The sequence below is a fragment of the Acanthopagrus latus genome, chromosome 2 (assembly GCF_904848185.1).
Source record: "Acanthopagrus latus isolate v.2019 chromosome 2, fAcaLat1.1, whole genome shotgun sequence".
Taxonomy (NCBI): Eukaryota; Metazoa; Chordata; class Actinopteri; order Spariformes; family Sparidae; genus Acanthopagrus; species Acanthopagrus latus.
In genome coordinates this window covers 855,302-875,558 of record NC_051040.1, presented here as the reverse complement: position 1 = coordinate 875,558, position 20,257 = coordinate 855,302, and the positions used below count along the sequence as shown (strand labels likewise).

General features: G+C 46.6%; 2 protein-coding genes across 3 annotated transcripts in view; both read right to left on the bottom strand.

Annotated features, from left to right (window-relative positions):
- Nucleotides 1–15,149, bottom strand: part of exoc3l2b (exocyst complex component 3-like 2b) — a 36,438-nt gene extending 21,289 nt beyond the window's left edge. Inside the window, exon 1 of one of the 2 annotated variants that reach the window (XM_037124945.1) lies at nt 15,009–15,149. The gene's annotated coding sequence lies outside the window, so the exon portion shown is untranslated. Of the gene's footprint in view, nt 1–9,064; nt 9,487–15,008 lie in introns of those variants that run through there. The other variant, XM_037124937.1, reaches the window with a different exon arrangement.
- Nucleotides 15,150–17,361: 2,212 nt separating this feature from the next.
- On the bottom strand, nt 17,362–20,126 carry LOC119034166 (claudin-1-like). The gene is made up of 6 exons (XM_037124957.1): nt 19,825–20,126; nt 18,616–18,928; nt 18,346–18,510; nt 18,189–18,270; nt 17,992–18,102; nt 17,362–17,905 (listed from the first exon to the last, which is right to left on the bottom strand). Exons 2-6 carry the CDS (start codon nt 18,830–18,832, stop codon nt 17,809–17,811), a joined length of 672 nt encoding a protein of 223 aa, XP_036980852.1. The 5' UTR covers nt 18,833–18,928; nt 19,825–20,126; the 3' UTR covers nt 17,362–17,808.
- Between the last annotated feature and the right edge of the window lie 131 nt (nt 20,127–20,257).

Genomic DNA, 20,257 nt, shown 5'->3' with positions numbered 1-20,257 from the left:
GCTCGGACCGGTTCCTCCCACACAGACGGGTCGAGGGGGACGACAGGATGTGGTTTCTCCTCTACGTCTGCCTTTTTGTTGTTCAGTACATTATTGACTACACCGATGAATATGAAAGCCGACTGATCCTTCATGTTACTGTCACGTCTTCCTGGTCTCCACTCTAAGTTTATTAGATCCGGCTGTTAGAGTTACACACCTGAAGAACACACCTGCAACCATCAGTTCACCAAAGCTGCACAGAAGATCTGCTGATCAAAGTTCTCTAATCATGAAGCACACACACACACACACACACACACACACACACACACACACACACACCAACAGGTCCAGAAGGTAAAGTTTAACGAGGGAACAAACACCTCACTTCACCTCACACCAACGCCATGGCAACCAAACAGTCTCATTTCTGATTGGCTGTCGGTCTCATGTGTTCACCTCCACAGTACACTGATGCTTCCGCAGTTAGCAGTCACTCAAGGACTTCCTCAAGGACTTCCTCCAGGACCCTTGAAAGCTCATCAACACAGCCAAGATCATTGAATCTGCCCCTGGAAAGTTTTGAAGGACTTCTCCCCTTGTTACCTGAGGATTTAGCTTCAGGTGTTCTGTTACTGAGGTCAGAGCTCCTCCTTGGGTCAACAGGAAGCTCCGCCCAGTCATAAAGCCACTGATGTCACATGTTGCCACGGTGACGGGCCATTAAGACATAAAGTGATGAAACATTAACAGACGGCTGCTCTGTGACTCTCTGTAATCATTCATGGAAAACTTCAGATGTGAAATCAAGTCGCTGCTTCACATGTATGTTATCAGGACAGTTTTCACTGAGCAAACACTGATGACGCTTTAATGCTCCAACGACTCATCATCAGCTGATGGATTTAGAGCCAACATGTCTCCAAGGGACCATTTACATGAAGCTCCAGAAGAGGCAGAGACGTGTCCGCAACACTAATTATTAAAACTGAGATTTTTAAGTTAACAGAACTCATCATTGTTCAGTCAGAACCAGCAGATCCACAGAGGATGTCATATCCATGGCCCTCCACTCAGGCTTCACACGCCCGGACAATAAGAACAGCTGCACCAGCTAAACACTATTAGAAATCTGATATAAAAGACCATTCAGAACTCCCCTTAGAATCTTCATGTTTTTACATTTTCTACCATATGAACATAAACCAGTACAGTTATCAGTACATCTATGAGTTTACTGCTAACATGACCTGCTAACAGCTAATTCAGCACAATGTAAGGCTGATTATTTCCAGCCAGCTAGCAGCTAGCCACTTCAAATCTATGTGGACAGGAAGTCTGTCGCCTTTCAGCTAACAAACTGTATCCATAGCAACATTATACTTTCCATAGTGTTTGCATCCCCAAAAGCATCATGGGAGCTAAATCCAGTTATATGAACATTTCTCATTCTGCGTTATCAATATTTCTGGACATTGCTGAATCTCAGGATGTCAACGTGTCGTACGGCATTTTATGTTGGCCTCACGTATGAATGTGAGGAAGTTCTGATGTTTGAGACGAGACACAAACTGACGCTACGGAATCTGAATGTTTCCATCAAACTTTTCCACTGTGACGCTTCAAAAACGCAGCGACTGTCACAAAGTGCTGCCCCCCAGTGGACAGAATCCAGACTGTGACAGTGTGTGTGTGTGTTTGTGTGTGTGTTAGTGGATGTTGTTCATGGTTTTGCAGTCTCACCATCTCAGGACACACTGCTGCTGCCAGATATAGGCACACACACACACACACACACACGACTGATGAGGAAGCCACACACACACACACACACACACACACACACACACTGGGGCACAGCGTGGCGTGGCAGTGGGAAGTGATTCAGTGGTGTTGCTTCCAGAAATACCCAGCAGCCCCGGCGGCGCTCACACACAACCTGTTTTCTTCAAGAGGGTCGCAGGGCATCGCGGAAGCTGCTGGAACAAACAATGGGAGCGGAAAGGACAGCGATATGTGACGGACGGAGGACGGGACTCCTGGGTCCCTGCTGGTCAGGGCCGGGTGTGGTCCACTTCACAACCAGCAGAACACCAGAACCACGACATCAGAACCTCAGAACACCAGAAGCAGCTGAAAACTACAAAGTCTGAACCAGAGGCAGTCAGACTGTGACAAACTCACAACTCACATCAAGGAAACATTCAGCACCTGATCCTCACAACTGCGTAAAAAATCTGAATCTGTCTTGAAGTCATCACTCAGTCAGGCAGCACATTTTTAGATTCATGCTGACTTAGACTCCCCGACACACCATGATCCCTGCAAACAGATTCCAACACGAGAGACCATTCAGAACTCCCCTTAGAATCTTCATGTTTTTACATTTTCTACCATATGAACATAAACCAGTACAGTTATCAGTACATCTATGAGTTTACTGCTAACATGACCTGCTAACAGCTAATTCAGCACAATGTAAGGCTGATTATTTCCAGCCAGCTAGCAGCTAGCCACTTCAAATCTACGTGGACAGGAAGTCTGTCGCCTTTCAGCTAACAAACTGTATCCATAGCAACATTATACTTTCCATACTGTTTGCATCCCCAAAAGCATCATGGGAGTCTTCTTCAGTGTTGAAGCGATCCACTGACGGTTGTCTGAGTTCACTACAGTCAGCAGCTGCTAACAGCTCGTTCAGCTCACTTTACATGGAGACAAGTACAAACATACTTCTGTTCTATGAAAACAGACTCTAAAGTTGTCGCCTTCAGCTAACTGACTGAATTTGCTGCTACATTATTCTTCCTGTTTACATCCCAAAAAGCATCATGAGAACTAAATTCATTAATATGAATTTTCCTGTTTGTCGCCTGTAACAAGTGAACAGAGAGACAGAAAAGTCTCTCCTTTGTCTTTTTAATCATTAATGTTAGAAGTTCAATTCAGATACGACAAGAGAGGAAATGTGAGCTGCTCTCTGTTCCATTTGATTCAGGCGAGTCGACTGAGGAGTCCATGAAACATTTACAGAGCAAAAAATGTAACTGCTCCTTTAAAAACACAGATTAGTTCCTCCCTGCACACACACACACACACACACACACACACACACACACACACACACACACACACACACACACACACACACACACACACACACACACACACACCAGAGTGTGTGTGTGTGTGTGTCTGGTCTCATGTGGACACGTTCAACATGACATTTATCCGTCATGAAGGTGAAAATGTTGCGACTTCTAAACGTCACAAGACACAAACAGGAAGCCAGGAAGGGAAGCTGATATCCAATCGGACGGCTCGGCCTCGACCTCCTCCGAGCGTTTCATGACTGATGACTGTTCTCTCTGTTTCCTTCAGCTCATCCATCAGCTGATTATCTGCTCAAAATAAAAACAGGAATCATTTTTAATGAAACGCCGACTTCCTGTTCGACTTCATCTTTGTTTCCTGCAGCTGTGACGACCGACATGATTCCACACGTAATATAACTGCAGAGTTCACGCAGGACGCCTTTAATGCATCTGAGTACATTTACTCAAGTTCAGTTCATACTTATCTGGTAACTTAAGTAACTAGTTACTTTACAGATTACATGCTGCATCTCAGCCAAAGCTGGACAATTTTAAGTTATTTTATTTTGTCATCAGATATTAAAACACACTTAAATACTTTAACTCAAGTACTTTTTATATGTGTGACTTTCACCAAAGTCGTATTTCAGCATCACATTTTCACTCTGACTCGTTAGTATTAAATGTCCAACTGAAGTTAATTATGTATCTGCATGTGTGTAAAACTGCTCTGCTTCGGCTCTGATGCATGAAATCTGTACAGTAACTAGTAACTAAAGTTGTTGCAGGGATCAGATCACCTGCACAGGTGGGCCTGAGTCTGACTCCTGATGGAGGAGTGGAAGCAGCTGGAGGCGTGACGACGCCGTCTGACAGGCTGAAGAGAGGCGACACACGGCGGCTCGCACCCTCATACTGAACCTGCCCCGGTCCATTCAGAACCTCATTCAGAACCTCATTCCATCTTAGACTGGCAGCCAGAATCTGTTCTGTTCTATTTAGGCCCCGTTTAGTTTTCCCAGCTGCCCAAAGCTTTATGAGAACACTTTGTTTATTTGGGAACCTCTTTAAGCTCCCGAGCCCTCTGAAATCAAAGTACAATATTTACCTCCACGTACCCCAAAACTGTACTTAACTGAAGTACTGCAGTAAATGTAATCAATTACAGTACTGATGCTCACACACACACACACACACACACACACACACACACACACACACACACACACACACACACACACAGTGTTGTGTGTACACAGCGTGCTGCTGAATGGTTGGAATGATAAGTGACAGTTTGATGTAGAAACACGTCTGCTGTGTTTCAGACTAACAGAGGTCGTCTGCTCCCAGATCAGCTGACTCAGACCTTCTGCTGCCACAGCTCACATGGATCGCAGGACGTCACTGTCGGACCCAGTAGAACTGATCCAGAATCAGACATATTAAACTGTAGATCCAGATTCTTCTTTGGATCTGTATCAAATCTGTATCACAACCAACAACACAACCAACAAACCAACAACACAACCAACAACACAACCAACAAAACACACCAACAACACAACCAACACACCAACAACACAACCAACACACCAACAACACAACAACACAACCAACACACCAACAACACAACCAACACACCAACAACACAACCAACACACCAACAACACAACCAACAAACCAACAAAACAACCAACAACACAACCAACACACCAACAACACACCAACAACACAACCAACACACCAACAACACAACCAACACACCAACAACACAACCAACACACCAACAACACAACCAACACACCAACAACACAACCAACACACCAACAACACAACCAACAAACCAACAAAACAACCAACAACACAACCAACACACCAACAACACAACCAACACACCAACAACACAACCAACAAACCAACAAAACAACCAACAACACAACCAACACACCAACAACACACCAACAACACAACCAACACACCAACAACACACCAACAACACAACCAACACACCAACAACCCAACCAACAAAACACACCAACAAAACACACCAACAACACAACCAACACACCAACAACACACCAACAACACAACCAACCAGGTGACTCAGGTGACATCATCAGCCTCAGTCATCCGTTACACTCTGACGGGTTTGTGGACGTGACAGTTTACATAACAACATAGATTAAAAACAGTTTTAATCTAAAACAGGTTTCCCATGATGCATCTGTATCGTCCTGCCACAGCTGGAACTACTTCTCGACCGATGACAGTGTATCCATCCACCCAACGTGTTCGTCTGTAGATTCAGACCCACAATCCTCGGAGGCAGCGTCCTGAACCAAATGTTCAACTCAGTCTTAATCTTGTGAGGCAAGAAGCAGGAAGCAGGAAGATCCCTCAGCTTACCAAAATAAAAGCAGATGTGAAAGATTAAAGCCTGGAGGCTAAACTCAGCTGCTACATCAACCGGATCAGAACAGAACCGGACGACCTCGTCACACTGAACTTCTATAAAAACAAAGAACACTGTCTGAGGCTAGAGAGGTGGCAGGGTCCGCCACCTGTAAACACAGGTTAAATAAAGTATAATCTGTACGTGTCTGGTTGGATGAAACTTATTTCTGCAGCAGATTTTGAGGTTTTTAACTCAAAGTCATATCAACAGTTCTGAAACAGCGACGTTTCCTCTGAACACCAATCAGAGTAGATGATTGATGAGAGTCGAGCCGCTCTGATAAAAAGAACTTTAGTGGCTCCAAAGTCCCATCAGCCACTTCTCTGTGATGTCATCACTCAGTGGAGCCCATCACTGATTATTGATTAGGGACAGACGACCACGCTGCTGCTGATCAACACATCTGTTGTCACCCCACCGTGAACCCACCACAACGTATATTTATTATTATTATTATTATTATTATTCATTAGTTGATCCACAGACACACTAATGAGTGTGAGTCCGAGGGAACAATAAAGTTGACTTCGACGCTGAAAGTAACTAATCTCACTACTAATCAATCAAATACTGTCAGTAAACTGCAGGTCTCATGTAACAAACAGAGGAATGAAGAGAAGAAGAGAAGTGGCGTCATGCTGATGATGGATGACAGGTTAGCTCAGCTGACTGATGAGCTAATGTCGCTAACAGTTAGCTAAAACACTGATTATCAAATGATCAGAAACAGAAAACTAAAATCTGTAAACCATATTAAAGATTTCCAAAGCTAACTGTGAAAAGTGAATTATGATGAAGTTACGTTAGCTTCGTCTTTTCAGCCGCGACAGAGTCACACACACAGACAAACGTATCGTAACGATAATGATCATGATAAACAATTTAAACAATTTCTCCCCCGGGATTAATAAATGTTCTGATTCTGATTCTGATAACGATGAGTGTGTCTGCAGGACGACACAGATGGAGAGAGAGAGGAGCGACGAACCACACAAACTAATCAAACTCTCAGATAACAGCGAGTGAGGTCACAGTTACCCACGATGCATCTGTCTTTCATTTAGCAAAAACTGTCGACTCAGCATCCTGGTGAGAGAAAACAGCTGTTAGAGAAAAATGTAATATTATCTTTTCCCCACTCAGAGGAATGTGGAGTGGACGCTTCGGTGCAGCTGGGACAGCAGAGAGGTCACGAGACCGAGACACAGCGAGCAGGAATCCAGTCACAGAGGAGAAGTTCTGCAGAACCGCTGAGCTCACCAGAGAAGAAGAAGAAGGAGGAGCAGGAGGTCAACGTGTGGACGCACTCAGAGCCGATTAATGAAGCTGCACAGTAATGTTCTGTTCTGTTCTGTTCAGTTCTGTTCAGTTCTGTTCGGTTCGGTTCTGTTCGGTTCTGCTCAGTTCTGTTCAGTTCTGTTAACATGTTGGAAACATTCAGTTTCAATTTATCAAAGTTTTGTCAGAAAATGATGAAACATCTCTGTTAAACATCAACAGACAGTCTGAAGTATTTTCAGTTTATTTTGATGTGAGACAAAGAAAAAGATCCGATGAATCAATACTTTCATCTGTTTATCGATAATCCAACATAACAGCCAGAGCTGATAATCAATAACCTCAAACAGACGTCCTGTTCTCTGTATCTCATATTAAAACTGATGCTTCTTGGCCCGGGTGTGAGAATCAGAACCTGCAGTTCTTCTGACGGCCACCAGAGGCTCCACCAGGGAGTCGATCCCCAAAAGAGCCCAGAACTGATCAGAACAGAACACTGAGGAACAAACCTGGACCAGAACCGGAGCTGAAAATGGACTCAAGAGCAGCTGGCTGTTGCTCGCTGTCAGTAAAGTGTTCAACTCTTCACTTCCTTTGTGTGTGTGAACACTGACAGTGTGTTAGCTTCAGCTCCACCTCTGCACATGTCCGATCAGATGGGTTCTGTCAGCCGGGTTCTGTCAGCTGGTGTTCAGTGCAGCAGGACACTGTGTGGAGGTGTGTGAGTGTGTGCAGGTGAAGCTGCAGAGTCACTGGACCAGTTTTATGTTTCATGTGTTCACAGACGGATCAAATGTTCAAACATCTGCAAGATTTAACAGGAACATGTAAAACTACTTCCTGTTGAACAGCCCACATACTTTTACTTTGGTAACGGTTCAGGTCAGAACTTGAGGAACTTCAGAGTGAGTGTGAGTACTTTTACTGCAGTGCAGGTCCGGGTGTGTCTGAAGGCTGCCGAGGTCATAAAGGAGATCAGGGTGTGTTTACTGTCCTTTATTACCTGAGATGATCCGAAACACTTTAACTGACCAGCGTCTGTGTGTGTGTGTGTGTGTCAGTCAATAAAGAGGTCAAAGGTCAAAGACAAGAAACTGGGAGGAGGGAAGAGAAGAAGACGAAGAAGAAGAAGAAGAAGAAGAAGAAGAAGAAGAAGAAGAAGAAGAAGAGTAGGAGGAGGAGGAGGAGGAGGAGGAGGAGGAGGAGTGATGGACGGATGAAGAGACTCTGGACTCGCTGACTCAGCTCATTTATTAACGATGTAGAGAATGTGTCAGTGAACGCAGCGCAGGACATCAGACTGTGTGGACAGAGGTTGTGTGACTGTGATGATGTAGCAGAACCACAACAGGACCGGAGCCGGTCCGATTATATAAACTGACTTAGAGACTGAACCAAAACCAGCAGCTGAAAGAGGCTAAAAGTGTCCCAGAGACGAAGTCTGGTTACATCAGCGCCACACTCAGTCAGAGGGAGGACAGACGTCGGCTCGCTGCTCTGCTGTGTTCTGACTCTTGGTTCTGAGTCTCTTGGGTCTCTAGGTTCTGAGTCTCTTGGGTCTCTTGGTTCTGAGTCTCTTGGGTCTCTTGGTTCTGAGTCTCTTGGGTCTCTTGGTTCTGAGTCTCCTCCTGAAGCCTGACAAACTCTCCCTGCTCTTTCTGAGACAACACACTCAGTTAATCGGTGACATTTCCTGCTGCCTCAAACGCACCGTGTCGTCCTCAGAGACAAAGTGCAGAGTCATGAAAACCTTAAAACCAGACTGAGAGAGTCGACTCACAGCCAGACGCTCAACTCTGACTGCCTGAACTTTACAGACTGGTGGACCTGTGACCTTCAGACCTGCAGGTCACACGTCTCACTCACCACAGAACTGAACCTCCACATGATCAGAACTCGCTGGACCAGTGAGCAGAAACATATCAAGTTTAAAGTTGATCAAGTTTTCATGCAGAAACTGCCTCAAAGTTTCACCTCCATGTGACTTTGCTGTGTTTGCTGAGGGGCTTCAGACATTTTGTCTCTTTGAGCTTCAGCTTCGTTAATAAACTGTCAGATGAGAATAATCCAGATTAACACTGTTCACCTCTCACCTGTAACCCGACCAGAACACAGAGTCCAGTCTCAAACTCTTCAACCTACAGCTCCAATCTACTCAATAATCCCCGATAATCACAAGTCTCAGTCAGCAGTCTCCTTCATCATCATCATCATCATCATCATCATCATCATCATCATCATCATCAGTACTCACAGCTGGGACTCATGGTGGCGGATCAGCGGATCAAACTGTCATCAGAAGCCGACTGAGGCGCCACAAGCGGCGGACACACGGAGAGCTGTTCACCGAGAGACGCGGAGCTCCGAGCGGCTGCTTCACTGACCAGCGGAGACCCGAGAGTCCAACTGTCCGCCTGCCGGGTCCAACTGTCCGCCTGCCGGGTCCAACTGTCCGCCTGCACGGTCCAACTGTCCGCCTGCACGGTTCTGACTGTTCGCCTCTCTGGCTCTGTCTATCAGCCTTCAGGCAAACTGCAGTGGGGGAATAAATGCACTCTGTGATGCGTTCAGGAGCGGTCGGAAATGTGTCGCAACAAGTGATTTTTTTTTAAGTGTGAGCTCAGCTGCAACTTTGTCCTTGTTTTGTATTTTCACAAGTTGTTGAAAATGAAACTTTACTGATAAAGGAACTAAAACATCATCCATCTTCCCTCCTTCCTTTTTAGAATTGTATCATTTTTTCAACTTTTATTGGACACAAGCTTTTCTTTTGCCGTTAACTGTTAAAGGAGAGCACAGATAGTTTAGCTGAACACACTGTTGATATGAAATAACAACTTCAGTGTGCTACATTTACAACCAGGTGAGTTGAAACGACTTCAGGTGTTTCTGCTGCTCTAAAACTTAAAGGAACAGTTCATCAAAAAAGAAATATCAAAAATTCAGTTTCAAACCTCACAAAACATTTCTGGAGCCTCACAGCAAAACAACTAAAAAACTTCCTGTTCGCAGTGAACCTGTGGATGTTCAGATAACTGTCACCGGATCACTGTGGTACTGAAGAGAACTTAAAACATGATGCTTCTCAGGCAGGTTCTGCACATGTGGCCCGGGATCACACACTGATGTGAGCAGACGTCATTTAACCCTCAAAGTGCCGCTAACACTTTTAGCTTAGCGGCTGCAGTGAAGCTTTAAAAAGGGTGTAAATGATATCTAGTCGGATCAGAACAAATGTATCAACAGAACAACATTAGATCCATTCTGGGATCGATTCAACCACATCTGTGTTTCAGCAGCAGCTCGAACAGCCTGCTGTCACATGAGAACGTTCCAGTTCTCCTCCTCATCCTATTACAACAGAACAAAGAGGTTCTCTTCTGGTCCCTCCTGGTCCCTCCTGGTCCTGGTCCTGGTCCGACTCTCAGTCTCACTCTGTGTTTCAAGATATCAAACTACTTCCTATTTCTTTTTCTTTCAAAAAAAAAAAAAAAAAAAATCTGTCTCAGATCACCTTTCACTCAACAAGGACATTATTATAATGTGTGTGTGTGTGTGTGTGTGTGTGTGTGTGTGTGTGTGTGTGTGTGTGCCTACATTCCTGTGGCCGGGAGTCATCGGTCAGTCAGCTAGTAAACACACACCTCACAAAAGAGCTGACACAACACTCATTAACTATTTTGACTGCTTTCAACACAGGTCACACACACACACACACACACACACACACACACACACACACACACACACACACACACACACACACACACACACACAGCCTCCTCTGTGCTGATGGAGAATCACAAACAGAAGTTATGAAACATGTTGTTGGTCTTCAGTTTCAGCCTGATGAAGGTCAACAAATTAAAAATATTAATTAAAAGCAGCTTATTGTGATTTATAGTTACACTTCCTGTCAGGCAGCGACCTGAGAGACCAGAGACCAGAGACCAGAGAGACCAGAGACCAGAGACCAGAGACCAGAGACCAGAGAGACCAGAGACCAGAGACCAGAGACCAGAGACCAGAGACCAGAGACCAGAGACCAGAGAGACCAGAGACCAGAGAGACCAGAGACCAGAGACCAGAGACCAGAGACCAGAGAGACCAGAGACCAGAGAGACCAGAGACCAGAGAGACCAGAGACCAGAGACCAGAGAGACCAGAGACCAGAGACCAGAGACCAGAGACCAGAGACCAGAGAGACCAGAGACCAGAGAGACCAGAGACCAGAGACCAGAGAGACCAGAGACCAGAGACCAGAGACCAGAGAGACCAGAGACCAGAGAGACCAGAGACCAGAGACCAGAGAGACCAGAGACCAGAGAGACCAGAGACCAGAGAGACCAGAGAGACCAGAGACCAGAGAGACCAGAGAGACCAGAGACCAGAGACCAGAGACCAGAGACCAGAGAGACCAGAGACCAGAGAGACCAGAGACCAGAGACCAGAGAGACCAGAGACCAGAGACCAGAGACCAGAGACCAGAGACCAGAGAGACCAGAGACCAGAGAGACCAGAGACCAGAGACCAGAGAGACCAGAGACCAGAGACCAGAGACCAGAGAGACCAGAGACCAGAGAGACCAGAGACCAGAGACCAGAGACCAGAGACCAGAGAGACCAGAGACCAGAGAGACCAGAGACCAGAGAGACCAGAGAGACCAGAGACCAGAGAGACCAGAGAGACCAGAGACCAGAGAGACCAGAGAGACCAGAGACCAGAGACCAGAGAGACCAGAGACCTGAGAGACCAGAGACCAGAGAGACCAGAGACCAGAGAGACCAGAGAGACCAGAGACCAGAGACCAGAGACCAGAGAGACCAGAGACCAGAGAGACCAGAGACCAGAGAGACCAGAGACCAGAGAGACCAGAGAGACCAGAGACCAGAGAGACCAGAGACCAGAGAGACCAGAGAGACCAGAGACCAGAGAGACCAGAGAGACCAGAGACCAGAGACCAGAGAGACCAGAGACCTGAGAGACCAGAGACCAGAGAGACCAGAGACCAGAGAGACCAGAGACCAGAGAGACCAGAGAGACCAGAGACCAGAGAGACCAGAGAGACCAGAGACCAGAGACCTGAGAGACCAGAGACCAGAGAGACCAGAGACCAGAGACCAGAGAGACCAGAGACCAGAGACCAGAGACCAGAGAGACCAGAGACCTGAGAGACCAGAGACCAGAGAGACCAGAGACCTGAGAGACCAGAGACCTGAGAGACCAGAGAGACCAGAGACCAGAGACCAGAGACCAGAGACCAGAGAGACCAGAGACCAGAGAGACCAGAGAGACCAGAGACCAGAGACCAGAGAGACCAGAGACCAGAGAGACCAGAGACCAGAGACCAGAGACCAGAGAGACCAGAGACCAGAGAGACCAGAGAGACCAGAGACCAGAGACCAGAGACCAGAGAGACCAGAGAGACCAGAGACCAGAGAGACCAGAGAGACCAGAGACCAGAGACCAGAGACCAGAGAGACCAGAGAGACCAGAGACCAGAGAGACCAGAGAGACCAGAGACCAGAGACCTGAGAGACCAGAGACCAGAGAGACCAGAGACCAGAGACCAGAGACCAGAGAGACCAGAGACCTGAGAGACCAGAGACCTGAGAGACCAGAGAGACCAGAGACCAGAGACCAGAGACCAGAGAGACCAGAGACCAGAGAGACCAGAGAGACCAGAGACCAGAGACCAGAGAGACCAGAGACCAGAGAGACCAGAGACCAGAGACCAGAGACCAGAGAGACCAGAGACCAGAGAGACCAGAGACCAGAGAGACCAGAGAGACCAGAGACCAGAGACCAGAGACCAGAGAGACCAGAGACCAGAGACCAGAGAGACCAGAGAGACCAGAGAGACCAGAGACCAGAGAGACCAGAGAGACCAGAGACCAGAGACCAGAGACCAGAGAGACCAGAGACCAGAGACCAGAGACCAGAGAGACCAGAGAGACCAGAGACCAGAGAGACCAGAGACCAGAGAGACCAGAGACCAGGTCAGGTGAGCAGGTTTGTTCCAGAGGTTATAGAAGTTAATGTTTCCTGAACACGAGCAGCCTGTGATGCTGATGATCAGTCGCTCAGTGGTGACGGTCAAACATCAGATGAAACGTCTGATCAAACGTGTGATCGGTGGATGGATCTGATGGATCTGATTGATCTGATGGATCTGATGGATCTGATTGATCTGATGGATCGGATTGATCTGATTGATCTGAGGAAGCTGGGCAGTGTGTTTCTGTCACGTCACCTCCTGGTTTCTCACTGTTTTCTATTTGAATGTGATGAAATAAAGAGACGTGAACACGAACACAAACGTCTGCTCCTGAACGTTTCTGTACCAACGACTAAATAATAACTTCATATTAACCTTTAATGACGCTTTGAATCTCTCAGAGAACTGATTCATAACATGAACGTAACATTTTCAGATTCCACTCTCGGTCGTTGACTCGTGTTCAGAGAAAGTTGTGCTGACTCGTCGGGTCAGCGGGTCACAAAACGAGAAGTGTTGGAGTTATTCTGTCGCTGGTTTCATGTTCAGCTGCTCTCAGGTCAGAAACGAAACAAACATCGTAACTCTCATTTTAAACTCTGCTGACGGGACACATTCACTCTGATTACTCAGGTCTTCACAGTGTGTCGGCGCCGCTCACGGGTCCAGTTTGTGTTGATTTCTTTTATATTTCTTGATAAATGAAAAGAAGAGCTGACTGAATCACTTTCACTTTCCTTCTTTGATTCTTTCACAATGACTGTTGTAGTGTTTTCGCCCTCCGTCGTGTCTGCAGGTTCAACAGGTGGCGTTCGGCCCCGCGCTCACTTCCTGCTGTCACAGTCATGTGCATGGCTACGTCCACCATCTTGGACAGCCAGCTACGGCAACTCCATGTGGACAAACCTCACGCAGACCTGCTGACGATCGTTACTGATTTAATAAGACAACAACAAAAACTGAAAAAGTAAAAGGTATGTTTGTTTATGTGTGGTAATATTTGTTTAATGTAAGAAAGATGATCTTCAGTCTGATCATTCGATTTAAATGTTGAAATAACTTGAAAGTCGATCAATAAGTTCAGTAAATAATCACTGACGTGTTGCTGGTGTCCGGTCAGCTGGTCAGTGTTGGAGACGGCACTTTTAAAAAGTACCTCGTTATGTTACGAGATTACTGCCATTAAAAAGTAACTGTTCAGAGAAGGTTACAGTCGGACCGCTCTGTGACACACGTGTTCTGAGGTCCATCAGCGTGGCGCCGGCTGTTGGTGGACCTGTGAGTGTTTGGACTCTCTGTCGGTCTGTAGCTGCAGCCTGACAGCAGACAGACGGACGGACGGCGCATCACTTCCTGGATGTAAAGAAACATAGTAAACACACTGGACGCTGTCGTCCTGGAACAGGAAGTGAGCTCTGTGACTTACATCATAATGACTTCCTCCCAGCATGCACTGGGGCTCCTCACCTCACAGCAACTCAACAGAAAATGAAGGTTTGGACTGACACACACACACACACACACACACACACACACACACACACACACTTCTTTTTCACTGTCAGAGGTCCAGTGTGGAGGACAGAACCTCGGCGCTGGACCGGCTGTGACTGATCCAACAGACATGTGGACAAAGATCAACACAGTGTCCCTCCATCTCTCCACAGAACACTTCCTGTTCCGCCTCTGAACGCTGCAGACGCATCATCGTTCTCAGAGACACACAGTGATGATGTCACACTGTGATGATGTCACACTGTGATGATGTCACAGTTCATCTCATCAGCAGAACAACGTCCAGACGGAAAACAACATGAAGCTGTGAAGAAGATGAATGAATCAACGAGAAAATGCCAAGTCCAGAACTTCAGAACCTCAGAACTTCAGAACCTCAGAACCTCAGAACTTCAGAACCTCAGAACCTCAGAACTTCAGAACCTCAGAACCTCAGAACCTCAGAACCTCAGAACCTCAGAACCACACGTCCTGGTGCCAATATACTTCTAAATATACTTTAATATGTACATGATCACATCTGAAGACTGAGCGTGGAGCCACGATCAGCTGTTGACAGAAGTTCTGCTCCCTGAACTCTCTCTCTCTCTCTCTCTCTCTCTCTCTCTCACACACACACACACACACACACACACACACACACACACACACACACACACACACAGGTTAAATAAGCAGCTCTTACCTGTTTCTTCTGTCTGTGTAGAATGAAGGTGATCATCCACCGTCTCCTCAGGATTGTGACATCTCTGCCACAGTGTGTGTGTGTGTGTGTGTGTGTTGCAGATTGTTGTACTCCACAGTGAGCTGTGGTCCTGGTTCTGGTCCTGGTTCTGGTTCTACTGTTTGTCTGTTCACTAATGAGCGGCTGATGTTCCTGCAGACGGTTCTCCTGCTTCCTCCTGATGTGAAGATCTGCTGCAGGTTCTGTCCTCCTCTGCTCTGTCAGATGTTCTCCTGGGTTCTGTTGGGTTCTACTGTTCCTCCGTCTCCTCTCCTGGTTCTCCTGCTGCTGGTTCTGTCTCACTCCGGCTCCTGGTTGAGCTCTGGGAGTTCTGCTCCTTGTTTCCTGTTTGTTTTATTTTCTAGCTGCAGCAGGAAATGGTCATCTTTTCCTCTTCCTCCCCCCACTGCCGACCCCCAGCACACACACACACACACACACACACACACACACACACACACACACACACACACACACACACACACACACACACACACACACACACACCACACCCTGGTCTTAATGAATGGTCCCTTTGCTGTCACTGCAGCAGCAGCGCCCCCTGGTGGAGTTTAGTGGTTTGCTGTCTTTGCTGAACCACTGCTCAGTCACTCCTGCTGCTCCGGACCAACCGAACCAGAACCCCAACTCTTCCCCAAGATCAGAAAAAGTGCAAATACAAACATGTCCCAGTCAACTCGAAATGTCCTGAAACATGCTCATAAACACTTTCTGGAGAAATAATTTTGGCACCAAAACTTTGTCAAATTTCATCTCAGATGAAACCCAGAACCCAGAACCCAGAACCCTAACCAGAACTCTAACCAGAACTCTAACCAGAACCCGAACACAGATGACCCACTGAGTCCCTCAACACAACAGCTGTCATCTCTCAGGATATGATGCGAGCTGTACGGACTCATCTGACGGCTGTTTGGGTGAACTGTTCCTTTAACTGTACATCAGCCCATGACTAACAGCTGTAGAAGCCTTTACCTCCAGCTGCGTCTTCACCTCGTACAGACTCAGTCTGCTTTAGTTCCCCTGTTCACCGGCTCTTGCAGCCTCCTCTCCTCTCTCTCTCACGTCTCTCTGGACGTCGCCTGCTTCAGTTTCCCTCCATTAAAAGGTGCTGATGGATGTTCAGGGTCTGAACAACCGAACGCTGCAGCTGCTTCCTGTCGTGGAACATGTTAACGATACATGACTCGTTAATATCTCAGATGTTTTAGTCTCCATACAGTCGTTAGAGTCGCTTCCTGTCTCCATCTACACGCCACACTGGAAATAAATCATTTCACATTTACTGAAGTATTTTTATCACTAGTATTTCACATGTTACGTTTCAAGCCAGATAGAAACATAATCTGCTCAGAAGGAACATGATCAATAAAATCATATGTGGAGAAATACAACTGAACAGTAAATGAAGCAACATTAGTTTGTTTTTAATAGTTTGATTCCATTTAGTTATGAAATTATGAAATTATTGGCCTCTTTATTTATTTATTGCAACATGTATCTATCTCCATATTTTTCTACATTTTGAAATATTGATTAATCTATATTATTTATCTGTTTCTTTGAATTATTTTGGCAAAAAAAATGCATTCATAAGATTTTTATTCTTTTTGTATTTAGTCATTCGTTTATTTTACAGTTATTTGCAGTTTAAAATGTTTTGATTTCAGTGTTTATGTATTATTATACTTTATTTATAAATATTTCCACATTTATCTTTGACTTACAACCCATATTTATTTCTTCCCCAACCCCCAATGATATCACTGTTATTATTATTATTATTATTATTATTATTATTATTATTATTATTATTGACACGTCTTATTAATTGATGTTGTGTTCTTTGATTCTGTCCCTCTGCAGCCTCCGTACCTTGACAGAAGCTCCTTGTTACCATGGTTACTGGGTTACGGTACATGTGGGACGCTGCTCATCTGCAGCCTCAGTGACAGAACCTGGAGCTCTGTGATTGGATCACCGTTGGTGAGATGCATCCTGGGAGTCGTAGTTGACTTCTCTCCCTCGGGGTTTCTGTCTTGCACCTCTGATCTGGGATCAGTCCGTCACAGACCGAGTTGGATGATGATCTGTCGCCCTCTGGTGACACAGAGCTGAACCACAGTGTTCAGAGTATCATCACATCAATATACTGTGAATCAGTAATATCAATAACTTTATTATTAATATCGTCATTATTACACTGAACTGATTATTCTGAAATTATTTATTCGTCTATTTTCATCATAATTGTATTATTTCTGTCATTAAAGACCTCCGGCTCCTGCTTGTTTCTGGTTCCTCAAGCCAGAAGATCAATAAATGTACGTTAATTGTTTAATTTAATTAACATCATGTGATAAAAAATGCGCTCGTCCCGTTAAGAGACGAGTGTCAACAGACAACAGCTCCACATATTTAATATATATATAACAACAGGAGTGCTGCTGGTGTGAGCAGCTGCAGCTGATCTGAGATCTGTCATGATTTATTTACAACATGTGTCAACAACATGGACCTCAGAATCATTTTACTGTTGTATCTGTTAAACTTTTACATCAGTAATACAAAAGATTTAGGCAGAGATCAAAAGAAGAGGGCCCTTCAAAATAAAACTCCTTCAGATAAAAAAAACTACATTTAATTTTACATTTAGAAAATAAAAGTCTTATAATCCAGCGTGATGAAAATGACTGATGTCGCCAGGCTCCGCCCACCGCCTCCATCAGACAGGAAGTGATCAGACGTAAGCTTTGGAGCTGCTGCTGTTGGAGGCCGGAGCGGCTCGGTAGATCTGCGGACCTCGACTGGTTTTGGTGAAGTTGTATGAAAACTGCCTGAAGGAGAAACACGAGGTTTGTGATGTGAAACAGCAGAAAGTCATCGTCCACGTGACACCAGAGAGGAGAAGGCCGGGTCTTACCCTGCAGGGGGGGGGGGAGTCCTCCTGCAGGAGCAGCAGAGCATCGATCCTCCCAGGACCGCCAGACACGAGGCGGCCCAGCCCAGATACAGACCAGTACCCAGCTCGAACCTGCAGCACCAACACACACACACTGTTAGCAGCAGGTCACACACACACACACACACACACGTCACTGTGGAGGAGTGTGTGCTGACCTGACTTGTCCGTTAAGCGGGTCGTAAAAGTCCTGGATGACTCGGCCGGCGTACCAGGAGACCGCGATCAGCGTGAAGAGGCCTGAAGAGGAAACAAGACTTCTGATCAACAAACTGTCGTTCATCTACAACCTGCTGTAGACGGATCAGCTCATACCGGACAGGATGAACAGAATCCCACCGGCCAGGGCGATCTGGTCTTTGGTATACTCTGAGGTTCTGCCGATCTTGGTGCACCTCAGTCCCAGAATAGAGACGATGATGGAGGCCAGACCGACCAGCAGGGACAGGATCATCAGAGCTCTGCACACCTGCAGGTGGACTGAACATCACACGCAGCAGGATGTAAAACACAGTGATCCTGAGCACGACTCGGGTTACAGAACCTCAGCAGGTAAACGCTGAGCAAGACCCAGTGGTTCCTCACCTGGCAGACCCAGGACCGTCTTGAACTTGCTGCACTGAATGGATCCCAGCGAGGTCGCAGCACAGCTCATCCACAGACCTTCATACTGCCACTGACTGCTGGAGATGGACTCCACCTGACTCCTCACCTTCCACACCTGAGAGGAGGTACTGCTGGACTGCAGACACCAGGACACCACGCCCAGAACCAGACCCACAACCTGCAGGCCCACTACCATGATGCTGAATGTCCCCACACACACCTGGAGCACCTGGAACACCTGGAGCACCTGGAACACCTGGAGCACCTGGAACACCTGGAGCACCTGGAACACCTGAAAACACAGCTGGATGTCAACAACACCTCCACATGTTCTGTGTGTTTGCAGATGAAGATGATCAACCAGCGACAGTGTCAGCTATTACTGTTCTGGTTCCTCAGGGTTCTGTTGTTGCTTTTTGCTGCCGAGGTTCCTCAGGGTTCTGGTCTTGGGCCTCTTTCTTGAGAACCCCAGAAGGGAAAAGGGCCAAGAACAGAACCCTGAGGAACCTCCACAGTCTGATGAAGACTTCTAATAATCTGGGTCTGACTGGTGTGTTGCTGTTCTTTGGTTGTTCCTGAACTGACACGGATCGCTGGAGGATCCTTTCAACATAAAACAACTTCCTGTTTCAGTCACATGTTTGCAGCCTCAAATAGACTCTTAAATCTGAAACCTGAAACTTATTCAGTGAAAACTTGACTGTTGAAGATGAAGAACAAACGAAACCTGAGACTGAGACCTGATTCATGTGGTGACTGAACAGACGATCCAGTCTGAACCCTCCGACACGAGACCACATGGGTCTGAACCCTCCGACACGAGACCACATGGGTCTGAACCCTCCGACATGAGACCACATGGGTCTGAACCCTCCGACATGAGACCACATGGGTCTGAACCCTCCGACACGAGACCACATGGGTCTGAACCCTCCGACATGAGACCACATGGGTCTGAACCCTCCGACATGAGACCACATGGGTCTGAACCCTCCGACACGAGACCACATGGGTCTGAACCCTCCGACATGAGACCACATGGGTCTGAACCCTCCGACATGAGACAACATGGGTCCAAACCCCCCGACATGAGACCACATGGGTCCGAACCCTCCGACATGAGACCACATGGGTCCGAACCCCCCGACACGAGACCACATGGGTCTGAGAACATGAATCACTTCTTACCTTCCTGCTGATCTGGAGGCTGAAGTGCAGTTGGTCTTAATCTCAGCTGTCGTCTCGTCTGCGGCTGGTTGTCAGGTTTGTCTCGTGGTGTGGAGTCTCTGTGGACCTGATCTGATCCTCGGGGCTCTGCTGCTCTTCAGGGTCGATGAACTCGCCTCTGAACACACAGAACTGTTGACACACCAGAATCCCAGAGTTTCACCTCAGCTCTGTTTGTTGTGAGCAGCTGTTCCACTCATCTCTAACATCTGAATCAAGCTGGAGGAAAATGTTTCAGGTTCAGGTTCGAGGCGGAGGAGGAAGACATATTCAGACTTCAGTAAAAGCAGTAAAACCACAGTGAGCTGGTTCAGTCCTCTGGTTCCCAACATCGGGTCGATCGGTGAATCTGACGGGTCGTCGGATCAATAACGAGAGAGGATAAAATAAATAA